Consider the following 20,901-nt stretch of genomic DNA (forward strand, 5'->3'; position numbering starts at 1 on the left):
TCAATGGCTGGAGCCCTCCCATTACCATGGGGGAAGTGCAAACAGATAATGGAACAGTGGTTGCCCACGATTAGTGCTCGGTGCCTCTATAAGAAACCAGGTTTCCGATGCATTTTGGTTTTTATGTGAACATTCTGCCGCCGCCGATGTCTGGCGCCTCTTGGTCCTTTTCCCCAGGCTTCCTGCCAAGTCCTTCCTTTCCCAGGAAATTATGTGCGTTCTGGATTTTGCCTTCCATGGTGCCACGTTAATCCTACTAACCAGCTGTGCATGTATGGAGTGCCATTTGCAGGCCCTCATGTTTTGTTGTGATCAGGGGACACTTAAGCTAGCCCATGAAGAGAAGACTCACAAGCGGTCCTTCTCCTGCCATGCCGCGATCATCTGGAACTCAATCCCACGAGAGGATCCAAATGGTCCCACCATCATCCAGGTCCGCAATACACTAAAATAGTTCCTGTTTCTACAATGCCCACCAGATGAATACAAACTCTGCTCTTCGTCCACCAAATGTACTGCACTGCTATGCAGTACATTTGGTGGACGAAAACGATGATACCCGATGCTGGGCTCCCTTCTGTTGCGAAGCGACTGATTGCTCTTGAGCAAGGTTGTTACTTTATGCAATAATATCAAATAAAATGCCCAGGCCATAGTTTTAGAGTGCTAAATGAAGTGATATATGAAGGACAATTCTGATGGAAGCAGAGTCTAACTTCAAAGGTTACATGTAAGTGCTTCAATTTAGTTATGTATGTTTTCCTTCTGATGGCCCTAAAGAGGCTCTTACAGAGCACACATGTATGTGAACTTCAATTTGAGGTGGATAGTCTCGGAGGTGCCTGATGTCAACAACTCATTTTTGGTCTCCTTAAAACAACCGCTTAGTTACCTGTACAAAGGGAAACTTCCTTCCTTTCTTTACACTGACAGGGTACCGTCTAAATCCAATATTGGCCCTGAGGAAGGCGCATGAATGAGAGGTGCCGAAACGTTTTATATGTAGACCCAGTCACCATAACTTACTAATATGACTGACTAAGAGGTTTCTCCTCAAACCACCCTACAAAATCATGGATTGATTTGATGTCTTCAACATACATGCAAATAAAATATGCCTGCAAAATCAAAATGGTCCCACAGAACACAGTTTTTGACTCTCTTGATTTGCTTAACTCTCAACTTTGTTCTCTGATGTAACTTAGGTTTTGTTTTTTGCTTTGTATAATATGTCTTTTATGGAATTTGATTACATGTGGTATGTTGTATCTTGACATTACAACGCATCTAATGCCTGTCATGTCTTGCAGATAAGCTTTCTTCAGTTGTGGTATATTGTATTGCCATTGCACGCATTTAATGCCTATCACATTTTGTAGATACATGTTTTTCAACTATTTAAAACTATTCAAAATTATTTTTTGTTACCAACACCTTTGGTATAATACACTTTATGGTTATCCTGTAAACAAGGAATAGATTTTGCTCTTGAAGAGGGGACTTTGTTTTAGCTTTCTGTGGTAGTACCTTTCTTGCACTGCTGACATGAAAAGAGCTGTGATCTGTGGTAAAGGAAAAAGGCGCCTACTGCTGGGTATGACTTTTAGAGGTAACACCCTTGGGTAGGTGAGTGACTGCTGACGCAGCCATCATGAGTACATGCAAAAGGTCCCCATGTAAAAACACCATTTGCTCTTGTCTGAGATGTCCAATTTCCATATGTGTTCATGAATTGAACACATGTTGCATTTTTTAAGCCTCATTTTGCACGTTATTATAGTTTATACCGTAATACATGTTTTAAAAGTCTGCACTTTGTGTCGGAATCGACCATTTACATAAACATGTGTATGTGGGGGTAGCGGAGTATGTGGGCGAAGGATATGGTATTTATAACGCGCTTAATACCCAGAGGTTTCTAAGCGTGGACCGGGGATCAAACCTGTGTTGCCCCGTGTCGTGATGCATCCAAGGAGTGCACGTTGCCCCTGAGCTATCCTCACGAGACGGAGGTAAGGGGTAGAGCGGGGCATGGGCTTAGGGACCTCCATAAAAAACGGGTTGAATGCACGTCGACCAAAAGCGTACGAACAAAGTGCAGACTTTTAATATGAAGTCTATGAAAACACGTACCTACAGTCAATAACAGCAATAGACACATACATCTTTCAGCTTACATTCTTATTCAATATTCTGCTGCCTCATAGCGCTTGGTTAGCGACAGCTCCCCCAGTGGAACCACCAGGGATGTTTTTGGGGTACACATTTTCACTTAGCTTACCTTTAGAATGGCGACAGTGTCCTGCCCGGCCTGGAAGACCGCACGGTTGCAAAGTCCGGCCACACGGGCCAGGGCTATCCACGTGGCAGAACTCTTGTCGAAGGAGGCGCCTAGAGGACAGACATTGTGGGGGAAGAAAAAAAGAGTTAAAGATTTACAACAAAAAAATAGATGATAATGATGTGGTGTTTGCCTGATCAGGTTCAGGCCATGCCTCATACAAGCGGGAAGAAGAACAGGTAGAGTTAAAGTACGCGTTCACACCAATGACCCACAGAAACATAGAATTCAATGGTAGATTCAGGCCACCTGGCCCGTGCTTCCTCCCAGTTACCAGATCCTACATGGTCTCCTGCTTTAGCCTTAGTTCTATTGTCCCCCTGTGCCTATCCATAGCCTTTCTGGACAATTCTTATGTCGCCATGTTCTCATGGAGAGGGCATTAAATGAATATAGTGTCCTTTTTTGTGTTTATGTTAAGTTGTGATATTTTTGCATGCAGCACAAATCTCAGACAAATCTGTTTACCAGGCCAAGAAAAATGAAACCAAGATAACCTCCTGGTCCTCTATTCTACCCCCTTACTCCCTACGCACGTGCATCCAGTCCATAGGATCCAAGCAATAACCATCTATACCCCTTGGGGTTACTAGTAGACCTCATGATATAAAACACCATAAGTCAACCCTGATAAAGTGAGCGCTGGAGAGGCCAGCTGAATACCTTCAAGGCATCAGGCTATCTCCAGGGCAAATAACCCTACCCATCAACAGGTTCCAGGCAGGGAGTGGTCCTATCCCTTCCTGACTGCCTCTGAATCTGCAGAGAAACAGGGTCTCCACCAACCACACCCGGGGGCATCCACACACCACTGCACCAACCAGGCTCCACTGGGATCCCTCCAGGCCATTGCAATTCTGCGCAGGACCAGTGTGGCGGCACACCTCTAAATCTAATTCTATATGTCCTTGCTCAGCAAGGTATATGCTCAGAAGGTGGAATGAGGGTTCCATTCCACCAGACATTGCTCCAGCCACAGAGATTCTGTTCTCCACCGTGTGTCAGAAGCAGCTGATTACAAGACATTGCCCTAGCAAGAAGAATAAGCATTGGCATGGCCAATAGGTCTGGCTTTCTAAAAGTAGAGTATATAGCAGCACACACATGACCATCAAGGCTTGTGATCTATGTTTAAAAAGCCAGATCTAATGGCTTTGCAAATGCTTGTTATTGAAGAAAATTCCCAATGCTTCCACCTTGGAATACCTTCCAGATTGCCAGGCTCCCTGCTTGCTCTTCAGCCCTATTTGTATTTGAAGGTCTCCGGCCAGCAGTTGTCATTCATGCCCCAGAAGCCCTATTGCAGGGGTCCGCAGCCTTTGGGTCTCCAGACGTGCTGGTCTGCCACTCCCATCAGCCCCAGCCCGCATAGCCAATTATGAGGCATCATGGGAGTCGTAGTCCAAAACATCTGGAGACCCACAGGTTGCAGACCGCTAACCATTCTGTTTGGATTAGACACAGCTGCTGTCTTCCTCTAAATCATGCTATACTATCATGGAGGATGGATTGCAAAGGGAGTGGAGAGCTGAGTGGCTGAAGAGTGATGTGAAAATAAGCAGGCCCGAGCTCACGCTGGCATTACACAGAAATGGTGTTATTTATGCCCCACTTGATCCTACAAAGGACAAGCTAACTCAGTACAAGACACTGGCCAGGAATATCACACACTGGTTTAAAAGGGTGAGTGCCCCTGCCCCTCCTGCTGCGCAGCTCTGTAAACCTTCATCGGGAAAATGACATTATCTTGCAAAACACTCATTTGAAAGTCAAAACTGTCTCCTATAACAAAATGCATCCATCTACAAAAGTACATCATTAAATGACAAATCTCACCTCAAGCTGTAACACACAAGGGAAACAGACACAGCACAGATGTTCCCTGAGAGGGCCAGGCATTGACTTCCTCAATGGAATGTATCACTCCATGCTGCAGCTCAAAGTTATTACACCCAAAGAAAATGCACACTGAATAGAAAAATGATCAGGGAGCCGACACACACACACAAGTAAATGACACCATTTTCAGGCATATTCTACACTTCCAAGATGGGACCCGTGGAAATACAGCTTTAGCTGAGGTACAATGGCCAATGGATGGCACTCTGCATCCCAGAGAAGCTGTCTGTTATAGATTGGTAGCCGCATTCATATATTCTTGAAAAAAACTGTATTTTATCAGTCGCCATGAAAACAATAGAAGCACTTACGGGCAACTTCCTGCAAGCTTTTCCTCCAATGTACACAATTGCACTAGCATCTACAAAATGGACAGCCCTTCACCAGGGCTATTCCCATGACTCACTCGTCTTTCCCCATCAAGGAGCAGCACACTGACAGCACTGGACACTCTCATGTCACAGCTGCCAGAGCTCTGAAAGAAAGCTAAAGCTCTTTCCAAGCAGACCGAAAAAGGTGGCCCTTGAGGCGTGACAGCTGTGACATGATCTGCAGATAGCTGGGTACATTTTATGCAGCGGTATTGGGAAATCATCCCCCACTTTTGACATGACACTATCATTATTTCTATGAGCACTCCTCCACCGCACCTGCTACGAGCACTTATTCACTGGAAAGGGTACCCACGTGTACCAAGGTCCTTCCAGGAATATTTTGGAATGACTCTTGTATCTCTCGCTCCATATTTTCCCACAGCTTGTGTATTTATTGATTAGTGATTTGTAAGTGCATATAAATTGATGCTGTCATGTATGGTTCCATTGGCAGTGCATGTCACATTTCAGTGCTGTTTATGTATTTGTGGAATTTGAACGTTGTTTTTTATTTACAAAGTTGTGACATTAGTAGCGATTTGGCGATTGGGAGCCCAGCAAAGGTGCAGTCAGATGAGGCTACCCCACTACCCAGTCGCACTACCCGCACACGCACCCCTTCCATGAGCCTGGCAGAGTTTCACAGAGTCCAATCCACGGGTTCTTTTACGCTCCCTCTTACCGCGCCATCCATTATAAATAATGAATGCCTGTGCATAGTTGCCAAACACTAAAATATTAATACTGTACTGCAATTAGGGAGCTACAGGGACAGCGTGACTATCGAGGTGAGGAAGAGATGTAACGGATCCATTCAACCTCGGTGCACTGTGCACTACCCCCCCACACCCCCCCGCCATTCATTTGAGAGACTGCTGTACATTTCCTACACTTCTTTCCAGGCCGCTCTCCATTCACCTCTCTCTCTCTCTATCCCTTTCTGAGGCTATTGTGTCTCAGCTCACTCCTCTGCCTTGCTTCAAACTACCCTTTCAGTTTGACCACCTATGCCCGCGTTACTCCACTGCCAAGTCCCTTTGGGCTTCACTTTGTCATTAGAGGGCTTTCTGCTCCCATGCTTCCTCCTAATTCGCAATCCTTTATATCATGGGTCTGTAAACTGCGGCACCCCTTACGTTTTGTAGTATGTCTCCCAATGCCCCGCACCACTAAATGCACTGGATATGGCTCATGAGAATTGTGGTCCAAAACATCTTGCAGGGTTGTCCAACTCCAGGGCTCAAGGGCTCAAATCCAAGTCGGGCTTTCAGGATACCGTTCATTAATATTCATTGAATGAATTTGCATGCAATGATTCTAAATGTATGCACATTTTTCCACATGAATATTAATGAGGGATATCCTGAAAACCTGTCAGGATCCTGGCCCTGGAAGCCTGGAGTTGGACAACCCTGCCCGGGCCGTTGCAGACTCCTACTCTATACGGTTGCGTGTCTGAACACTATACACCCAGGCTTTCACTCTGTTTCTCTATCCCATGTGCCCCTGCCACCATCTTCCTGAACTCTTACATCAAACTTCACTGATAACTTTTCCCCAGTGCCCCAGGGCCTTCCCTTCAAGCTTCTCTTCGTTTAAGGGTATTTATTAGCCTGCTCCTTCCTCTTTTGCATGCCCCGACACCCCCCCCCACCCTTGAGATTGTTGCACTCCATCATTAATACTAGACTTCTCATTGAGGTTCTTTCTAGGTTCATGGTGAAGACAAGTTGGACCAGTCACTCGGTGCGAGCAAAGTAGTGGAAGTGGCATGGTGCCACTGTAGGGCATTCCATCTCCTACTGCTTCCCCTGCCTACTGCAACCGAGGTGCCAAAGACCTCAATCTATCCAATAGGCCTTGGCACCATTGCACTGCAGCTGTTGACATGAAGGGAGCCATGAATCCATGGAGAGTAAGCATGGAGCATGAATAGGGCCCGGCACAAAGGGGTGTAGGTAGAGAGGCCGGTTTTAGTGCTGAATTGGGCGCATGGCAGCAGCTAACTGGACTGCTTTGTTGGTCTGGCTCTACACCTGACTTACAACACTACTTACAACACTACTCTCTGGGCTGTACCCCCCCCAAACCTTTCTGCAACCCAACAGTTTCTTTCATTGGTATTCATCCATCCACGGTTCAACACAGAGCATCCTTGGAGATGAAGCCTTGGATGCAGGAGCTCTTACAGGCAGGGGGCGAGTTCAAAAACATGCATTCACAGGCAGGCGGACGGGCACCACACAGACTCACCGCTCTGGTTCTCTGTGGTGTCGGCTTCGTGTATCTGATTGTCAAACCACATGTGGGCGACGGTCATTCGGTTCTGGGTGAGGGTTCCCGTTTTGTCTGAGCAGATGGTGGAGGTGGAGCCCAGGGTCTCCACGGCCTCCAGGTTCTTCACCAGGCAGTTCTTGCGGGCCATTCGTTTGGCAGTGAGGGTCAGACACACCTAGGACAAAGAGTGGGGTTTAATGTTCTGGGCAAGCTGTGTCTGCATACATATCTAATACTTTCCGAGTACAATCACGCCAGGGGTGAAAGGGAAATAGCTGGTGCCCTGCTCCAAAGTTTTTTTCAACTTGGGGTTCACCTGACACCCACTTGCTTTAGCATTTGACCTAAGTCCCCAGGTGTGACACTCTTTCCTGTAAGATCAGAATTCTGTAGTGTGAGTTAATTCGGCTCTCTTTTTCTTGCTCTCGGACCACACTGACCCACACACTCCACTAAAACAGGGCCAACCCATGGTACCCATTTTACAAGGGTACCTTTAAACCTGGTCACATGCCCAACACATCTCGCCTTAGTTAAACCGTACAACCCTCAAACTGCTCCATCATTATACACAGAGCCAAGTAACTATCCTCAATGTAAATGATATATGCATATCATCTACTTAACATATGCTGTATGTCTGTAACATCCCCATACCCTGCTCCCACTAGTATCTTGTCCCCACACCACTGTGTATGTAGCCTACTCACCGATTACTCTGCCCTCTTGTAACGTACCATCACCATACGGAAGGTCTTCTGATGCAGTAACTATTTCTACTCCCAGTAATTTACCATACCATAATATAACATAGCATTCAAAGGATTTTCCATGAAAGCGAACCCCAACTTACAGGGGCGCCCCTTAAATACAAGGGACCCATAATCACGCTCAAACCAGAGTAAATGCTCCCTCTAGGGAATTAAAAGCCATGAGTCGATCTTTCAAGCGATAACAAAACTTTAATCTTCACGGATCCTGGGGATTGGGGGAAATGGCAGAGGACGCTGCCATTTCCGACCAGCGTCAGTAGAAGTACAGTGCACCCGGCTTCCAGCTGTGATTATTGTGCCACTTTTCCGTCATATTTTCTGAGGGGGCGGGGGCATCATTTACTGCACATAAATAAGAAGCAGCTGAGGGGGTTATGGCTCTTGAGGTCCATTAATATTCTAATGAATACATGTGGCTGCAAGTCCATCAGGACCGAGACTGCATCAAGACATGACATCACTATTGTTTAAAATATCTCTTTGCATGATGTTAAGGTCTTTCTCAGTGCCCTGGCCCTGCCCGATACAGGAAGGGTTTGGTTTAATTGTCTTCTCATGTTTGTTTGTACCTTGAAGGAGAGAGTAAAGAGGGCGCATCAACAAAGCCCCCTGGATCATCACTGAGGAAATAGACAGGTGACCCCATCAGCTACAAGGTGTAAAAACCTGGCATGTAAGGGGTTCACCAGCTCTAATGGCTTGGTTCACACTCCATTGGATTTTGCTTCTTTTTGGCGGCAGAGTGGGGGCACGGAACAGACTGATCACGTCGGCCTGACCTTCATACTTTGTTTTTACAACCACACAGCATGTCATTTTCATACTGGCTAACCAATGAATTTCCAGAATCCACCTGTTTTTGCACCTGCACAAAGCAGACTGATGCCATAGGAATCAATTGTAAATACTGCCTGGCATGATTAAGTGGCAGGTGGCATTTACACTTTTTGCACTGTAAAAAGTAGCCGCACGGGCAAGTTTTCCTATTTGTACATTGTTTGCACAGATGGGTCGCGTTTGCACATAAGTGTAAACGTAGGCGGCCCCCTCCTTGCAATTTAACCATTGCATAAAAAGAACTCCTAAGTGTTCTGATAGCGGGGAAAAGGAAGCCCAAGGGTGGGGAAGAACGCCTCTGCCGGAATGTATTAACAGCCAGTGGTAGAGTAACACGTCCAGCTGGTGCCAAATGGCTGATAATAGCACCCACTCTGACCTCAGGGGCATCCAAATGTATGATGCAACAGTGATTTGGAAAACAATTGTATAGTGGCCAACTCCCTGGACTCCCAGTAAAGTGTAAGTGCCATGAAGCCCCAGTGGAGTTTACTGTCCTGACACTTTATCAGGAGTGCCAGGAGCTGAATTTCAGAAGCGTTGTGATTGGGCATAAACTCATTTAGCAACCAGCTAGAAGTCAGAGTCACCGGTGTGACAGTGATGCTCTGCACCTGTGTGTTGGCTCCTGGTTGTGGTTTGAAATCTAATATCTGTCCAATGCCCTTGGCCTTGACTGCCCCCCCCCCATGTGCAAGCATTTCAGCTCAGAAGATCCAGCAGTTCCTTCAGCTGACTCAAGTGGGTGTTAAAGTGACTCTAAATGTAACGGCAAAGGAACAAGACACTCATATGATGCTTTCTCTACACACCCTCCATTGTTATCCAGCTAATATGGCTGTGTCATTTTCAGAGGAGGGCGCCTGATTGATCATAAGACATGCACTAGGAGCTTATTAATCGCTATGTTTCGATAGTTGGACTACATATGACAACCCAGGTTCCAAAATGTTCCTAGACATCCCTCATTCGAGATTCAATTACTGAACATTCAAGTGAGTCATCAATAATGCTGAACATGTACATCATGTTGAGTTATTGGTTTTCCTAAAATGCCCAATATTTGCATTTGTTGACTATCCCAGATGTGCAGGCAAAGGAAGGGCTGATATTTTATACTGAACTGGCTGTTCTTGTTAAGATGATTTTGGACAGGTACCTCTTGGGATTCCAAGAGGCTGTGAGTCTTCACAATGGCCCCATTACCAAGAACTAACCCAGTTTCCTGATGGTGCCATTCCCAGACTTCTCTGTCATCCTAGCGTGTGAGTTTGTGAATGGTTTCCTAGTCTTCTTAGGTTAGTGGGGAGATGTGGGTACACATCACATGGGATAGGCTCGCACAGATGACGTCAGCTAGACCTTTGGCGCCTCCAGAGACTGGATAGAGGTTCCCTCTAGTCTAGGGCTAGGGTGGTTGTGTCTGTTGATGGATACTTCAAGTAAAGGAAGTCCTGCATCGTCCCCCGCAGGCCCTGAGCTACTCCAACCATAAACAGTAACCTCCCATTAGCTGTATCTTCTAGCCTTCCGGGTATGCCACGCGTGTCTCTTAATTGATCTGTTATGGATACCAATGCCAGCCTTACCAACGACTGCAACAACAATCTGAAAGAGGAAGTCCCTTCAACCTTCAGGAATACTGGTGGCAAAGAAGTACCACAACCCATCCAGTCTGCCTATTCACTGCCCTTTAAACATGACACTGCCACAACTTGTCACCCAAGCTTCCATCACAGGCTACCAAGATTTTGAACGGCATTCAGTTTTTGCTTTTAATATGAATGGTTGATGTAGAAACAAAAACACTAATCACGTTCAAACCAGCTAACCTGTGGCCTTCAGGAAATGCACGGAAAATGGGGACCACTGAGCTGTCATAGCTGTTCTTTCAGTTGAATAATAGGATTCTGGGTTGGGTCAATGGCCTCAAAAGTAACGATTCTTTACTCTCACCTAAGGATTGAAATGTACCCCCAGTGTTTGTTTTTGTATTGACACTGATGAGTACAGACAACGGAGTAACAACTATTAGCAATAGGTGTGGGTGGGTGTGGCAGCCAATCCGGTTCCTCCAAACTCAGGCTAAATATAACAACCTGAGCCCAGGATCAGAGCGAGCTGTGTGCGGCATACACCTTCCCACCATCCTCCCTCCACCTTCTGTCTGCACCTCTCTACCTCCCTGTCTCACTCACCTGGCGTTTTTGGGGCACTGCCACTCCACTCCTCACACACTCTCAGGCTACCATGGCCATGAAAGCAGAGCTCTGCATGGAGGCCGGCCTAAAATGTCCATAGTGGCCATTTTGGGTGAGTATTTGTTTGAAACAACAAGCCACACGCTCATCAAGACCTGTTATTTTTCTTTCAAACAAATGCATTGCTCTCAGCACCCTGGTTTACAAACCCGGGTTGCTAATAGCAATAAGCCCCCTCCCCTGAATCCCACTGCCCCCATGGTATTCGCTGGCTGGTAACGGTACTGGAGTCCAGTGTTATGGCCTGGGCCGCCACTGGCCTGTGAAGCCCGTGGGCGAGGGGGGATTATTGCTATAGTAATAACATGGCCTGGGGCAACTGGGGCAAGCACTTCACCTGGAGAGGAACAGGATTAATAAAACAAGTAATTTGTTCTCTGCTGCCACAGAAGAACACAAATACTAAACCTAGATTCTAGGATAAGCCATATGTTACTGCGGCTGGTTTCCACATTTGGAGGATTTTTGGGACCCTTCCCCCAGCATGCTAGCTGGGTCCTGGCATGCTCACAGGTGTCACATGATGAATGGGGGGATTAGGTTTTCTGCACAGTATGTGCCTAGAGGCATCCATCTCTGAGAGTAATGCTCTAACTTACTGCAAATAATGAGGGGATCAAGCTCGACTTTTAATCTGTTGTTATTCTTCATATCAAGTGTCGGAATAAATGAGGGGCATGAGAATGAGGGGAGCTCTGGTATATGATATGATATATTTCTATCGCGCTCGTACACAAGTGTTTCAGAGCGCGACAAGGCAAGGGAGGGGAACAGGGGAGAACAAAACAGCGATCTTACTAGGCCCAGTGACATTGAGAACGCACAAGTGCATGGGAGAGGGGGAGGGGGAAAAGTGCATGGAAGGGGGGAGAAGTGAAAAGTGCGAAGCAGAGGAGAAACAGATAAATAACAATAAATAAATAATAAAGGCAACACACAGTTTTAGTGCAGCCAGCAATTTGCAAGTGCTAGTTTTAAGTCAGCAGACATGGTAGGTCTGATAAGTGCAGGAAGAAAAAGTGGGGGGCTGTATAGGTACAGATACATACCCCAGTGCAAGGGGTGGGCCGGAGGCAGTGCAGGAGGGTGGCAGGGTGAGCAGGTACCTGGGCCCAGAGGACAGAGGGTGGCCAGGTGCACAGTGCCAAGAGAGAACAGATCAGCAGGGGAGAAGGGGAACGAAGGCAGAAGAAAATAGGAAGGCCTTGAGGTGCTTCCGGAACCGGAGATGGTTCTCCTTAAGTTTTAGAGTGTTCCAGAGGGAGGCCCCAGCCAAAGACAAGAGATCTACCCCCAGCTTGTTTCTTTGGAAAACGACTGACCCTGAGGGAGTTGGAGGTAGAGGAGCGAAGAGCTCGAGAGGGGAGATATTTGCAGAGGGATAGTTGAAGGTATTTTGTACCCAGGCCCCAGAAAGCCCTGTGGACAATGCAGAGGGTTTTGAATTTAATCCTTGCATCCACTGGGAGCCAATGGAGAGATTTCAGAGCTGGAGAGATACGATCCCAGGGCTTGAGGCCAAGGACAAGTCTTGCAGTCCTGTTCTGGATTAGTTGCAGAGGGCAGAGAGTATAGGCAGGTAGATTTAGAAAGAGGCTGTTACAAAAGTCCAAGCTAGAGAGAACCAGAGCTTGTGATACCATGAGCTTCTGGGGGAAGGAGAGGAAAGGCAGAGTACCCCTGAGGAGGTGCAGTCAGAAATTTGACTTTTTAGAGACCTCAGAGATGTGGGCAGAGAAGGAAAGGGTGGAGTCAAAAATGACCCTGAAGTTCTTACCCTCGCAGGTGGGGGTAGGAGGAGGGCCAAGGGAGGCCGGCCAGAGAGTGAGGGGAAAGGATGGTGAAGGTGTGCCGATGAGGAGGATCTCCGTCTTGCTGGCATTCAGGCAAAGATCATTGGCGGCACACCAATCTTGAATGGCAGTAAGGCAATCAGAGATGAGAGAGGGGGAGGAGGTGGCAGAGGGCAGCCTGAAAATGAGTTGAGTGTTGTCAGCGTAGCACTGGAATTTGAGCAGAAAGTGGCAATGCAGTGGGCGAGAGTTGCCAGGTATTGGTTGAAGAGCCAGGGCGAGAGGTTAGACCCCTGGGGAACACCACAGGTAGAGATGAAGATAGAAGAAAGGAATGACCCAAGTTGGACCTGGGAGGGTTGATCTGAGAGGAAAGAGGTCAGCCAAGCCAGAGCCTGATCAGTGATACCCAGGTTTTCACGGAGACAGTTGAGCAGGATGGTATGGTTGACCGTGTCGAAGGCAGAAGAGAGATCGAGGAGGATGAGGACAGAGGGGATGTTAGAGTCAAGGTTGGAAAGCAGATCTTCGCAGATGTTCGGGAGAGCAGTTTCCGTGTTTCTGGCAGCTCTGAAGCCAGACTGGTGGTCATAGAGACAGCCAACAGAATTAGAATGAAGGTTAAGCTGAGGGATGGCCAACTTTTCCAGGAGTTTGCGAAGAAAGGGAGTAATGGAAATTGGGCGATAGTTAGCTGGAAAAGAAGGATCAGCTGTGGGTTTCTTGAAAAGAGGATGCACGAAGGAGTGCTTCAGAGGGGAGGGGAAGGATTCCGAGGCAAAGGAGTGGTTGCAAAAATCAGCAAGGGCCGGAGCGAGGGTGTCAATGTGGTCATTGAAGGTTTTAGAGGAACAGGGATGAACCTGTTTTGACAAGGCTTTCATAGATCAGACTTGTCTAGCAACCTCGTCAGGGGAGAAAAAAGGAAAGGACGAGAAGGATGGTGGGGGTGTGGCTAAAGGAGGGTCAGCAAGCACAGATGGGGAGGGGAGATAAGGGGTGTGTGAGAAGGGGGTGGACAAGATGTCCTGGGTTTTTGAAATGACGTGAGAGGCAAGGGCATTGCAAAGAGCCTGGGAGGCAACAGGCGGGGTAGAGACTGCTGCAGGGTTGGCCAGCTCCTTGCAGATTTTAAAGAGTTTGGCCGAGTTGCTAGTGCCACAGAGACATGAGCTTGAATGTGGACTCTCTTCTAAGTGAGGACAGAGAGTCATTATTGCCTTTGTAGCAGGAGACAGGCCAGTTTGTCAGAGGATGAACAGGAAGTCCTCCATTTCCTCTCAGCCGCCCTACACGTACGTCTAAGTGTAGCTAGGTCAGAGTCATACCAGGAATTGCACTTGGCTTTGGACTTCAAACGGATCCTCATGACAGGGGCAAGAGCATCAAGCATATCAGAAATTGAAGAGTAGAGCAGAGACAGGGCTGTGTCAGGATGTGAGACAGCCAAAGGTGGAGGGGGAGAGAAAGTGGCTGTAAAAGCCTCAACTGACACACGCTTCATGGGCCAGATGTCCGAGAAGGTAGGTGGCAGTGTTGGGGTAGGCTTGGCTTGGGGGAAGAGAGGGAGAGATGAGAGGAGAGGAGGGAGTGATCGCTCCAGGAGAGAGGAGTGGTCAGAGGGATGGAGAGGGGGAGGTCAGAGGAGATCAAGGCATCGAGTGTGTGCCCTGCAGAGTGAGTCGGGCCAGAGGGGAGGATGGGCAGGGAGAGGGAGTCGCAGAGGTCACAGAAGAGTACATAGGAGGAGCAAGGAGAGTCTAAATGTATGTTTATGTCACCGAGGAGGAGGAGTTGAGTGGTAGAGGCCAGGAGGGAGGAGGAGAGGTCTGCCCACTCAGAGAAATGAGGTGATTCGACCAGGAGGCCGGTATATGGTAACCACAGTAAGACGATGCATAGGCGAGAGAGAAAGCCTACTGACAAGGCATTCAAAAGAGGAGTAGGTCTGAGTGGGAATGATAGAGGCAGGAATCCACTCAGGAAAGATCAGAGCTACACCCCCACCAGACCGGGAGGATACGGGTGCTGAGAGGATCTTATAGCCATCAGGGAGGAGAGTGTCAAAGCTCGTGACAGAGCTGGCCGTGAACCATGTCTCAGTAAGACCATGAACATCAAGGTCTAGTTCTTCAAGGAGGTGGCAGATGTCAGAGGAGTGTTTGACAGCAGAGTTGAGAGTGGCAATACGAAGAAGGTTGCCAGCCTTAAAGACCTTCCGGGGAGGGGTACAGATCAGAGGTACAACCTGTGGAGGAGAAAGAGCCCTCGGAGGGGCAGAGGAGGAGGAGAGAGAGGGCAAGGTAGCCAAGGGGGGAGAAGAGGGGACAGCAGGAATGAGAGGAAATTGATGAGGTGAGGGAAGCGCCTATCAAAGAGGAGGTGATTGGCCTGAGGGCCTTGGACCATGACAGTGCCATTTAGGTAGACATTAATGATGACTTTAGAGGAGTCGAAGGAAGCCATGAGAACTTCCGAGCGGGTACCACCATTAATGGGAGAGGAGGAGATAGGGCAGAGCACCGAGACCATATGAGGAGTCCATAGATCTGGTGAAGGAACGACAAAGAGGATGTCGGTGAGGGTCTGTCAGGCGGAAGCATTGCAGGGCTAGAGGCCAAAATATCCTTTTTTAACTTCTTCCTACAGACTTGGTGAGAAGAGAAGGATAGTCAATGGAGAAGCAGTTGGAAAAGATAGGAGAAACAGAAAGCGCCATTGGGTTGGAAGCGAGGAGAGGATGGAGATACTCGGGGCGCTAAGGCAGGTAGGTGTGGGACAAAAGAGTGGTGAGGTCACTGGGGTGGCAAGCTACAGAGAAGAAACATTATACAAGCAAAATACAGAGAATTTCGCAATGGGCAGCAAGATTTGACTTTTTAGCACAAAGCAAAAACAGCAAGATTTTACTTTTTAGCACAAAGCAAAAACAGCAAGATTTGACTTTTCAATCTTGGAATCGGATGTTAGCAAAGGGTTTAGGAAGCACTGCGCATCAGGATGACAACATGGGAGTAACAAGCAGAAAGAACAGTGATAGTCAAAGGTGGTAGGAGTGAGTCCATTAGGAGGGAACTAACCCATAGTTCTGGAGGAGGCAAAGTCAAGGCAGTCCAGAGTGAGGTGGCAGCATCATTGTGGTTAAGGTGCTCATGCTGATCAACTGTCAGCAATGTGCCAAAGCTTGTCAGCACTCTGCACATGCGTGCAGACCTTGTGATGTTACTGATGGTAGGGGGCACAGGGATGGACTAGGTGGACTACACAGGAATGTTACGTAACTACCTTTATTTAAAAACAGAACAGTGGGTAAAAGTGATCTGCATTAACCACTTTGATGCTTCCGGTTATTTTCCATGCAGCGCTACAACCTTTACTGCAGTTCCCAGAATTCCACGTTCTGCTCTCTTCGGTGGTGGCGACATAACTATTTACCACCTTTATTATGCAGATAGGGGCTCTGTCCTTAGACATTGTCTTTAGTAACAGCGTTACTCAGAACAAAGTTTTGTGGTTGGCCTGTGTGTGCTCAGATAACATTCTGCTTGGCAAAGCATTCCTTGCCTGCATCTTGTTTCTGTTTCACCCTTTATTGCCTATCTTGTTTGGCTGTCTGTGTGTTCCCTATTGCTGAGTTGGCAGCCATGGTGGCATTAAGCAAGAGAGTGTTCCTCTCCCTCCCATCCTCTGAAATACCCTGTTGGAGTTAGGTATGAGCAAACGGGTGGCCACAGTTGACAACACAGTCTCTTCTTTCACTGAGGCCTCTGCCAACTATAGGCATTTCTTTATGAATATGTTGGCTCGTTCTACCTGCCCATTACCCTGGGGGTGTTCAATCGAGCCTGTGCTGTTTGATGTTGATGTCACACCATACTTCTCATTATGTGTGGCCTCAGTTGGACCGGTCAACTGTTCCTTGTGGTATCCTTCTCTACTGAATATGTTCTATCGGCCCTGACTGTGGCTTTATGTAATTAATGGTATAAGTTGGTTAGGAAATCTGTTATTTCTATGCTGTATTTTTTGACTGTCCTTTTCTGTTCCATGGGTGCTTGTCGCTGTGATTAACAGCCTTGCAGTGTCTAATTGGTTCTTTCATCTCTCTGTTCATATTTGGCCATCAGGCGACTCGTCTGGTCCTCTTGTTTGTCATCTTCGACTCCAGGCTTCTTTTGTACCCTATTGCAATAAGAAGGGGTTTCATTCCTCCATTGACAGTTGGCTTTGGCGTTAGTTATCACTAGGATATCACTCTGCATCTGTTTTCTAGTGCAGTTCTATGGACGTGGGGAACTACCACTCATCAAACCAGACCTTCGTGATATTTTCTTTCACATTCATCAAAATGCGGTCCTCCTACAAACTCATTGTCTATATATCTCTGTACAGGCAGCTGACAGTTTCCCTAATCAGGTCTTTCATGGGCCCCGCAATGCATTCTTCTATAAGGAATATAGCAGGCTCTGCACGTCTCATCGGTAATGTGGAGAGACAATTAGCCTGACTGCTCACATATCTAGGAATTTGGGCAATCATGCACGAACGCTCTCGAAGCTTTGCTGCCAGTCTTACTGACCAGGCATGCAGGACTTAGTGTCTCTTTGTGCTAAGGATGTCGAGCAGCAGTTTGTGGTCCATTAACAGGCAGACCTGTCTCCCCCGGATGTAGCTTATGAAGTATGCAGTTTCCCATGCACACGCTAGCATCTCCTTCCTTATGACTGAGCAATGCCATTCAGACATGAACAAGGACTCTGAAACAAAAGGAACAGCCCTTCCTTGGCCTGCTCTCTTCTGCATCAATGCGCCTGCTAGTCCTAGTATCAAGCGTGTGAATGCACAGTCCACTGACTGGTCCATGCATACCCAGCCCCCTTCTGCAGGAGTTTCCTGAAAGATCAGATCTTTGTGGATAGGTTCTCAAGAAGCCTAAGAGAAGCATTCTTTAGACCTATGAAGAACCTGAGATGATCCTTCGGCTCAGCGTCCTGTGCATGGCATTCAGGATTGCTGCCACTAGGCCCTGCTTCAGTTTAATACCCTTGCTTGAAAGGGCGGACCGAGGTATTCGAGTGCTCCTTATTCAGATGTGCGTGTTCCCAGTAAAGATATAGCCCTGCCTTGTGCAGCTCATCGTGCACTGTGCTCAGTGCGTGGAAGTAGCCTTCAGTGGTGTTCCCATAGGCTGCAGTCCATGTCAATCAACTGAAGTGGCCCAATGCTGCAACTCCTACAAGGCAAGTGATGGAGAAACAAAATGCCAGCACTGGAACATGGCACCACTGGTGACATAGGGTCATGTGTTAGCCCTACAGAAGGTCATCCTGAAAGAATGTTAGAAACCTTTCCAATGAATCTGAATCAATTGAATACATGAAGTCTGCCGTTGGAAGCCCAAATTGCTTGCGGGAATATGCAGCGTAACATGATGTACGTTGCGGGAGATCCGGAATTCTTGTGCGGTATTGCCTGGAGTGCGTGTTCTTTATATCTAGCATTGAGAATACTGATGCTTCACCGAGTGCTAGCGCCAATTCGGAAATACTGGGAATGAGGTGTTTGTACGTGATGATGTCATGATTCAAACTACGGTGATAAAAAGGATAGCAGTTGACATATACGCGGCTGTTCACCCGTTTCTTGCGTCTTAGCGAGTACTAAAGGGCTTAAAACTTCTTCTCCATAAAGGACAAATGAAAGCACTGCAAGTAAAAAAAGAGCAAAGTGGCAACACAGGAGCTACGCCCTGCTGGCAAATAGAGCGGCAGCAGCAGCGTCCAAGTGCTGGACCTGCATACATTAGAACCCTTCATAATCCACATTGTCCCAGAGTAGATGTCAGTGGCCTGGTCAAACCCAAGGAACCAAGCATTGGACATTTCTAAGATCAGAAGGTCAGTCAGCAATATGGGAACACTGACTGCACACATCTAAGTAGCTCTAAGTAGCAAATAACAACAACCGCCTATAGCACTCCATAAAATAAACACAAGAAAAGCCCAAGGAAAACCCTAGGGGTCTCAAACCCATTCAATCACTAATGCGTATTACCACCCTTGTGGTGTGCCAGGGCCAATCAGAGGGCTCACTATGCCTCCCTTTGCACCCCATATGCCTCTCACCACTCTACCTCTCTGGCTACCCCCCTGAACCATGCACTGCATCCTTCCACCTGCCATCCCTCCCATCCCCCTCCCTTGCAGAATTCACCTGCCATGGTCCACTCCCTGTCTCCTTTGTCAGCCCATGGCAGACATCCAAATGGAAAAGGACTCCAGGAGTTCCATATGCCATTGCCATGGTGGCAATCTTTGTATTTCTTTTTTGGGCTTTTTGCTGCCCAGGGGCCTCGCGCAAGGTCAGGTATTATTGGTATATTAATGTTCTGCTGTCAAATATCACTTCAGGGTTCAAAGGACTTTCCATTTGCATCTCTTGGTAAGAGAAAAGCAGGAATGGGTTTTCTCCGATGTTTAATTAATGCAGATTTATTTAACTATGTATTTAGGACAAATTGTTTCATCAATAACTTTTGATCAATTACAATGCCACCATTGTAACTATAAAACATACAATGGCTATTTAAGTAACTACATAGGCACTGTTGGGAGTTAAGGAGCAGATGCACGAGAGTACAATTTCTGAAAAAGTTTCCTAAAAAACATAATAAAACATGAGGGGAGATGTGCAAGGAAGGGTTCATTGTGATCCAACAGGGGCAGGTCATCAGTATTTAACGGTTAGTTTATTAATTAATATCTCAAGACATTGCACGACAAAGCCGTACTCCACCAGTGGAGCGATTATTCTTTGAGCACCTTACATTAGTGTTTGCATCATTACTCATATAATACCTCTACGGCCATGAATGGCATCCAGTCTCCCCTTTGCAGTACCTTAGAGATAGGTAAACCTTAAGACGTGGCCCACTCTGGCCCTGTCTTGTAGACTGGAGTGTGTAAGGTGACTTCAAATTACCATTACAGATCCACTGGTCCTGAGCACATCGTTCAACCCAAGAGGAAGGTGTGCAATCACACTTGATCGAGACCGCTAACAGCTTGCGGATGTTACTTGGGTATCTATGTGATTATCTCGAAAAAGAAATACAGAAGCTGAAAATACAGAATTTCTTTTTTTCTTTTGGCACATTTCGTTGCAATTATATCCGGGTGAAGTCCCTCCGCAGCTCCCCCCATACTACCCATACATTATGTATTAGGCTAACCCACCACCGACATAGAATTGCGTAGAAATGCATTAAAAATTTGTATTTTTCGGCCTGTGCATTTTCTGCTGCGAAATGATGGGATGATACAGTTGATTAGCATCTGGATCTTAGAACCTTTCCTGAAGGGATCAGATCCCCTAGAAGCTAGACTTACACTGCTCTTCTGCTCTTCTAAAAGTGCCATTTGTTGAAACTCAGCCAGAAAGACCCTACTGAAAAGGAATCTTTCTTGCTAAAGCTTTCTGTTTTAGTCCTTTTGTAGTACCAGTGAATTTTACTTAAAATACCTGATGGGAACAATCTCTATCCCAAAATCATTAGTAGTAGAGTATAATCCTGGAGCAGTGTGTAGACGCCCACCTGCTGTGCTGGAAGACAATATATTGAGTCATATTCCAAGATCCGCTTTTATCAGTATTTCCATAAAATGGATGATAAGACAAGACAAGAAGAGCAAGAAAAGACAAAATAAGATATGGTAAAAACAAGATAAGATCAGAGAAAACAAGACAAGAAAAGATGAGATGAGACAAAACGAGATGTGACAAGCCGAGAGGAGGCAAGACGGGATAAACTAAAACATAACAGGACAACACTGGCTAAGATAAGCCAAGATAAAGCCAGTGGTCACTCCAATGCAATAGAATAGAATAGAAAAGGCATTTAAAGTGCACATATCAAAGTAACCAAGCAAGAAAATGCATCTGGGCACAGTTGGTATAAAAGGGGATACAATCAGCAGCAGTAGCAAATATTGCTGAAAGAGATAGGTTTTTAACACTTTCTTGAAGATCTCCAAGGATTCGAATCTTCTTCTTAGATCAAGTGGGAGTTTATTCCAAGTTCGCGGTGCCATACATGATAAACATGGAACCGTCAGAAGGCGTCCTTCTGATGACCTCAAAGCTCGGCTTGGAAATTAAGGGACAATTTTAGCCGAGAGATAGGCTGGTACCAAGCTACTGATGCATTTAAAGACTAGACGCAGTGTCTTGAACAGGGTTTGCTGTTGCACCGGAAGCCAGTGAATACTCCTACAAAAGTAGGAGATAGATGCCTTCTTAGCCACTGAAAAAATAAAACTCACTGCAGAATTTTGGGTGACCTGTAGC

At 46.8% G+C, this 20,901-nt stretch overlaps 1 protein-coding gene across 1 annotated transcript in view; it reads right to left on the bottom strand.

Annotated features, from left to right (window-relative positions):
• The window catches only part of LOC138525693 (sodium/potassium-transporting ATPase subunit alpha-1-like), a 245,607-nt gene that overhangs the window by 94,320 nt on the left and 130,386 nt on the right, over positions 1-20,901 (bottom strand). Inside the window, exons 9-10 of the mRNA XM_069635782.1 lie at positions 6,868-7,066; positions 2,282-2,391 (exon numbers count right to left, since the gene is read on the bottom strand). Coding sequence (XP_069491883.1) covers positions 2,282-2,391; positions 6,868-7,066 — 309 coding nt within the window. The remainder of the gene's footprint in view (positions 1-2,281; positions 2,392-6,867; positions 7,067-20,901) is intronic.

This window comes from Ambystoma mexicanum, chromosome 7p, assembly GCF_040938575.1.
Source record: "Ambystoma mexicanum isolate Mex_15411 chromosome 7p, UKY_AmexF1_1, whole genome shotgun sequence".
Classification (NCBI taxonomy): domain Eukaryota; kingdom Metazoa; phylum Chordata; class Amphibia; order Caudata; family Ambystomatidae; genus Ambystoma; species Ambystoma mexicanum.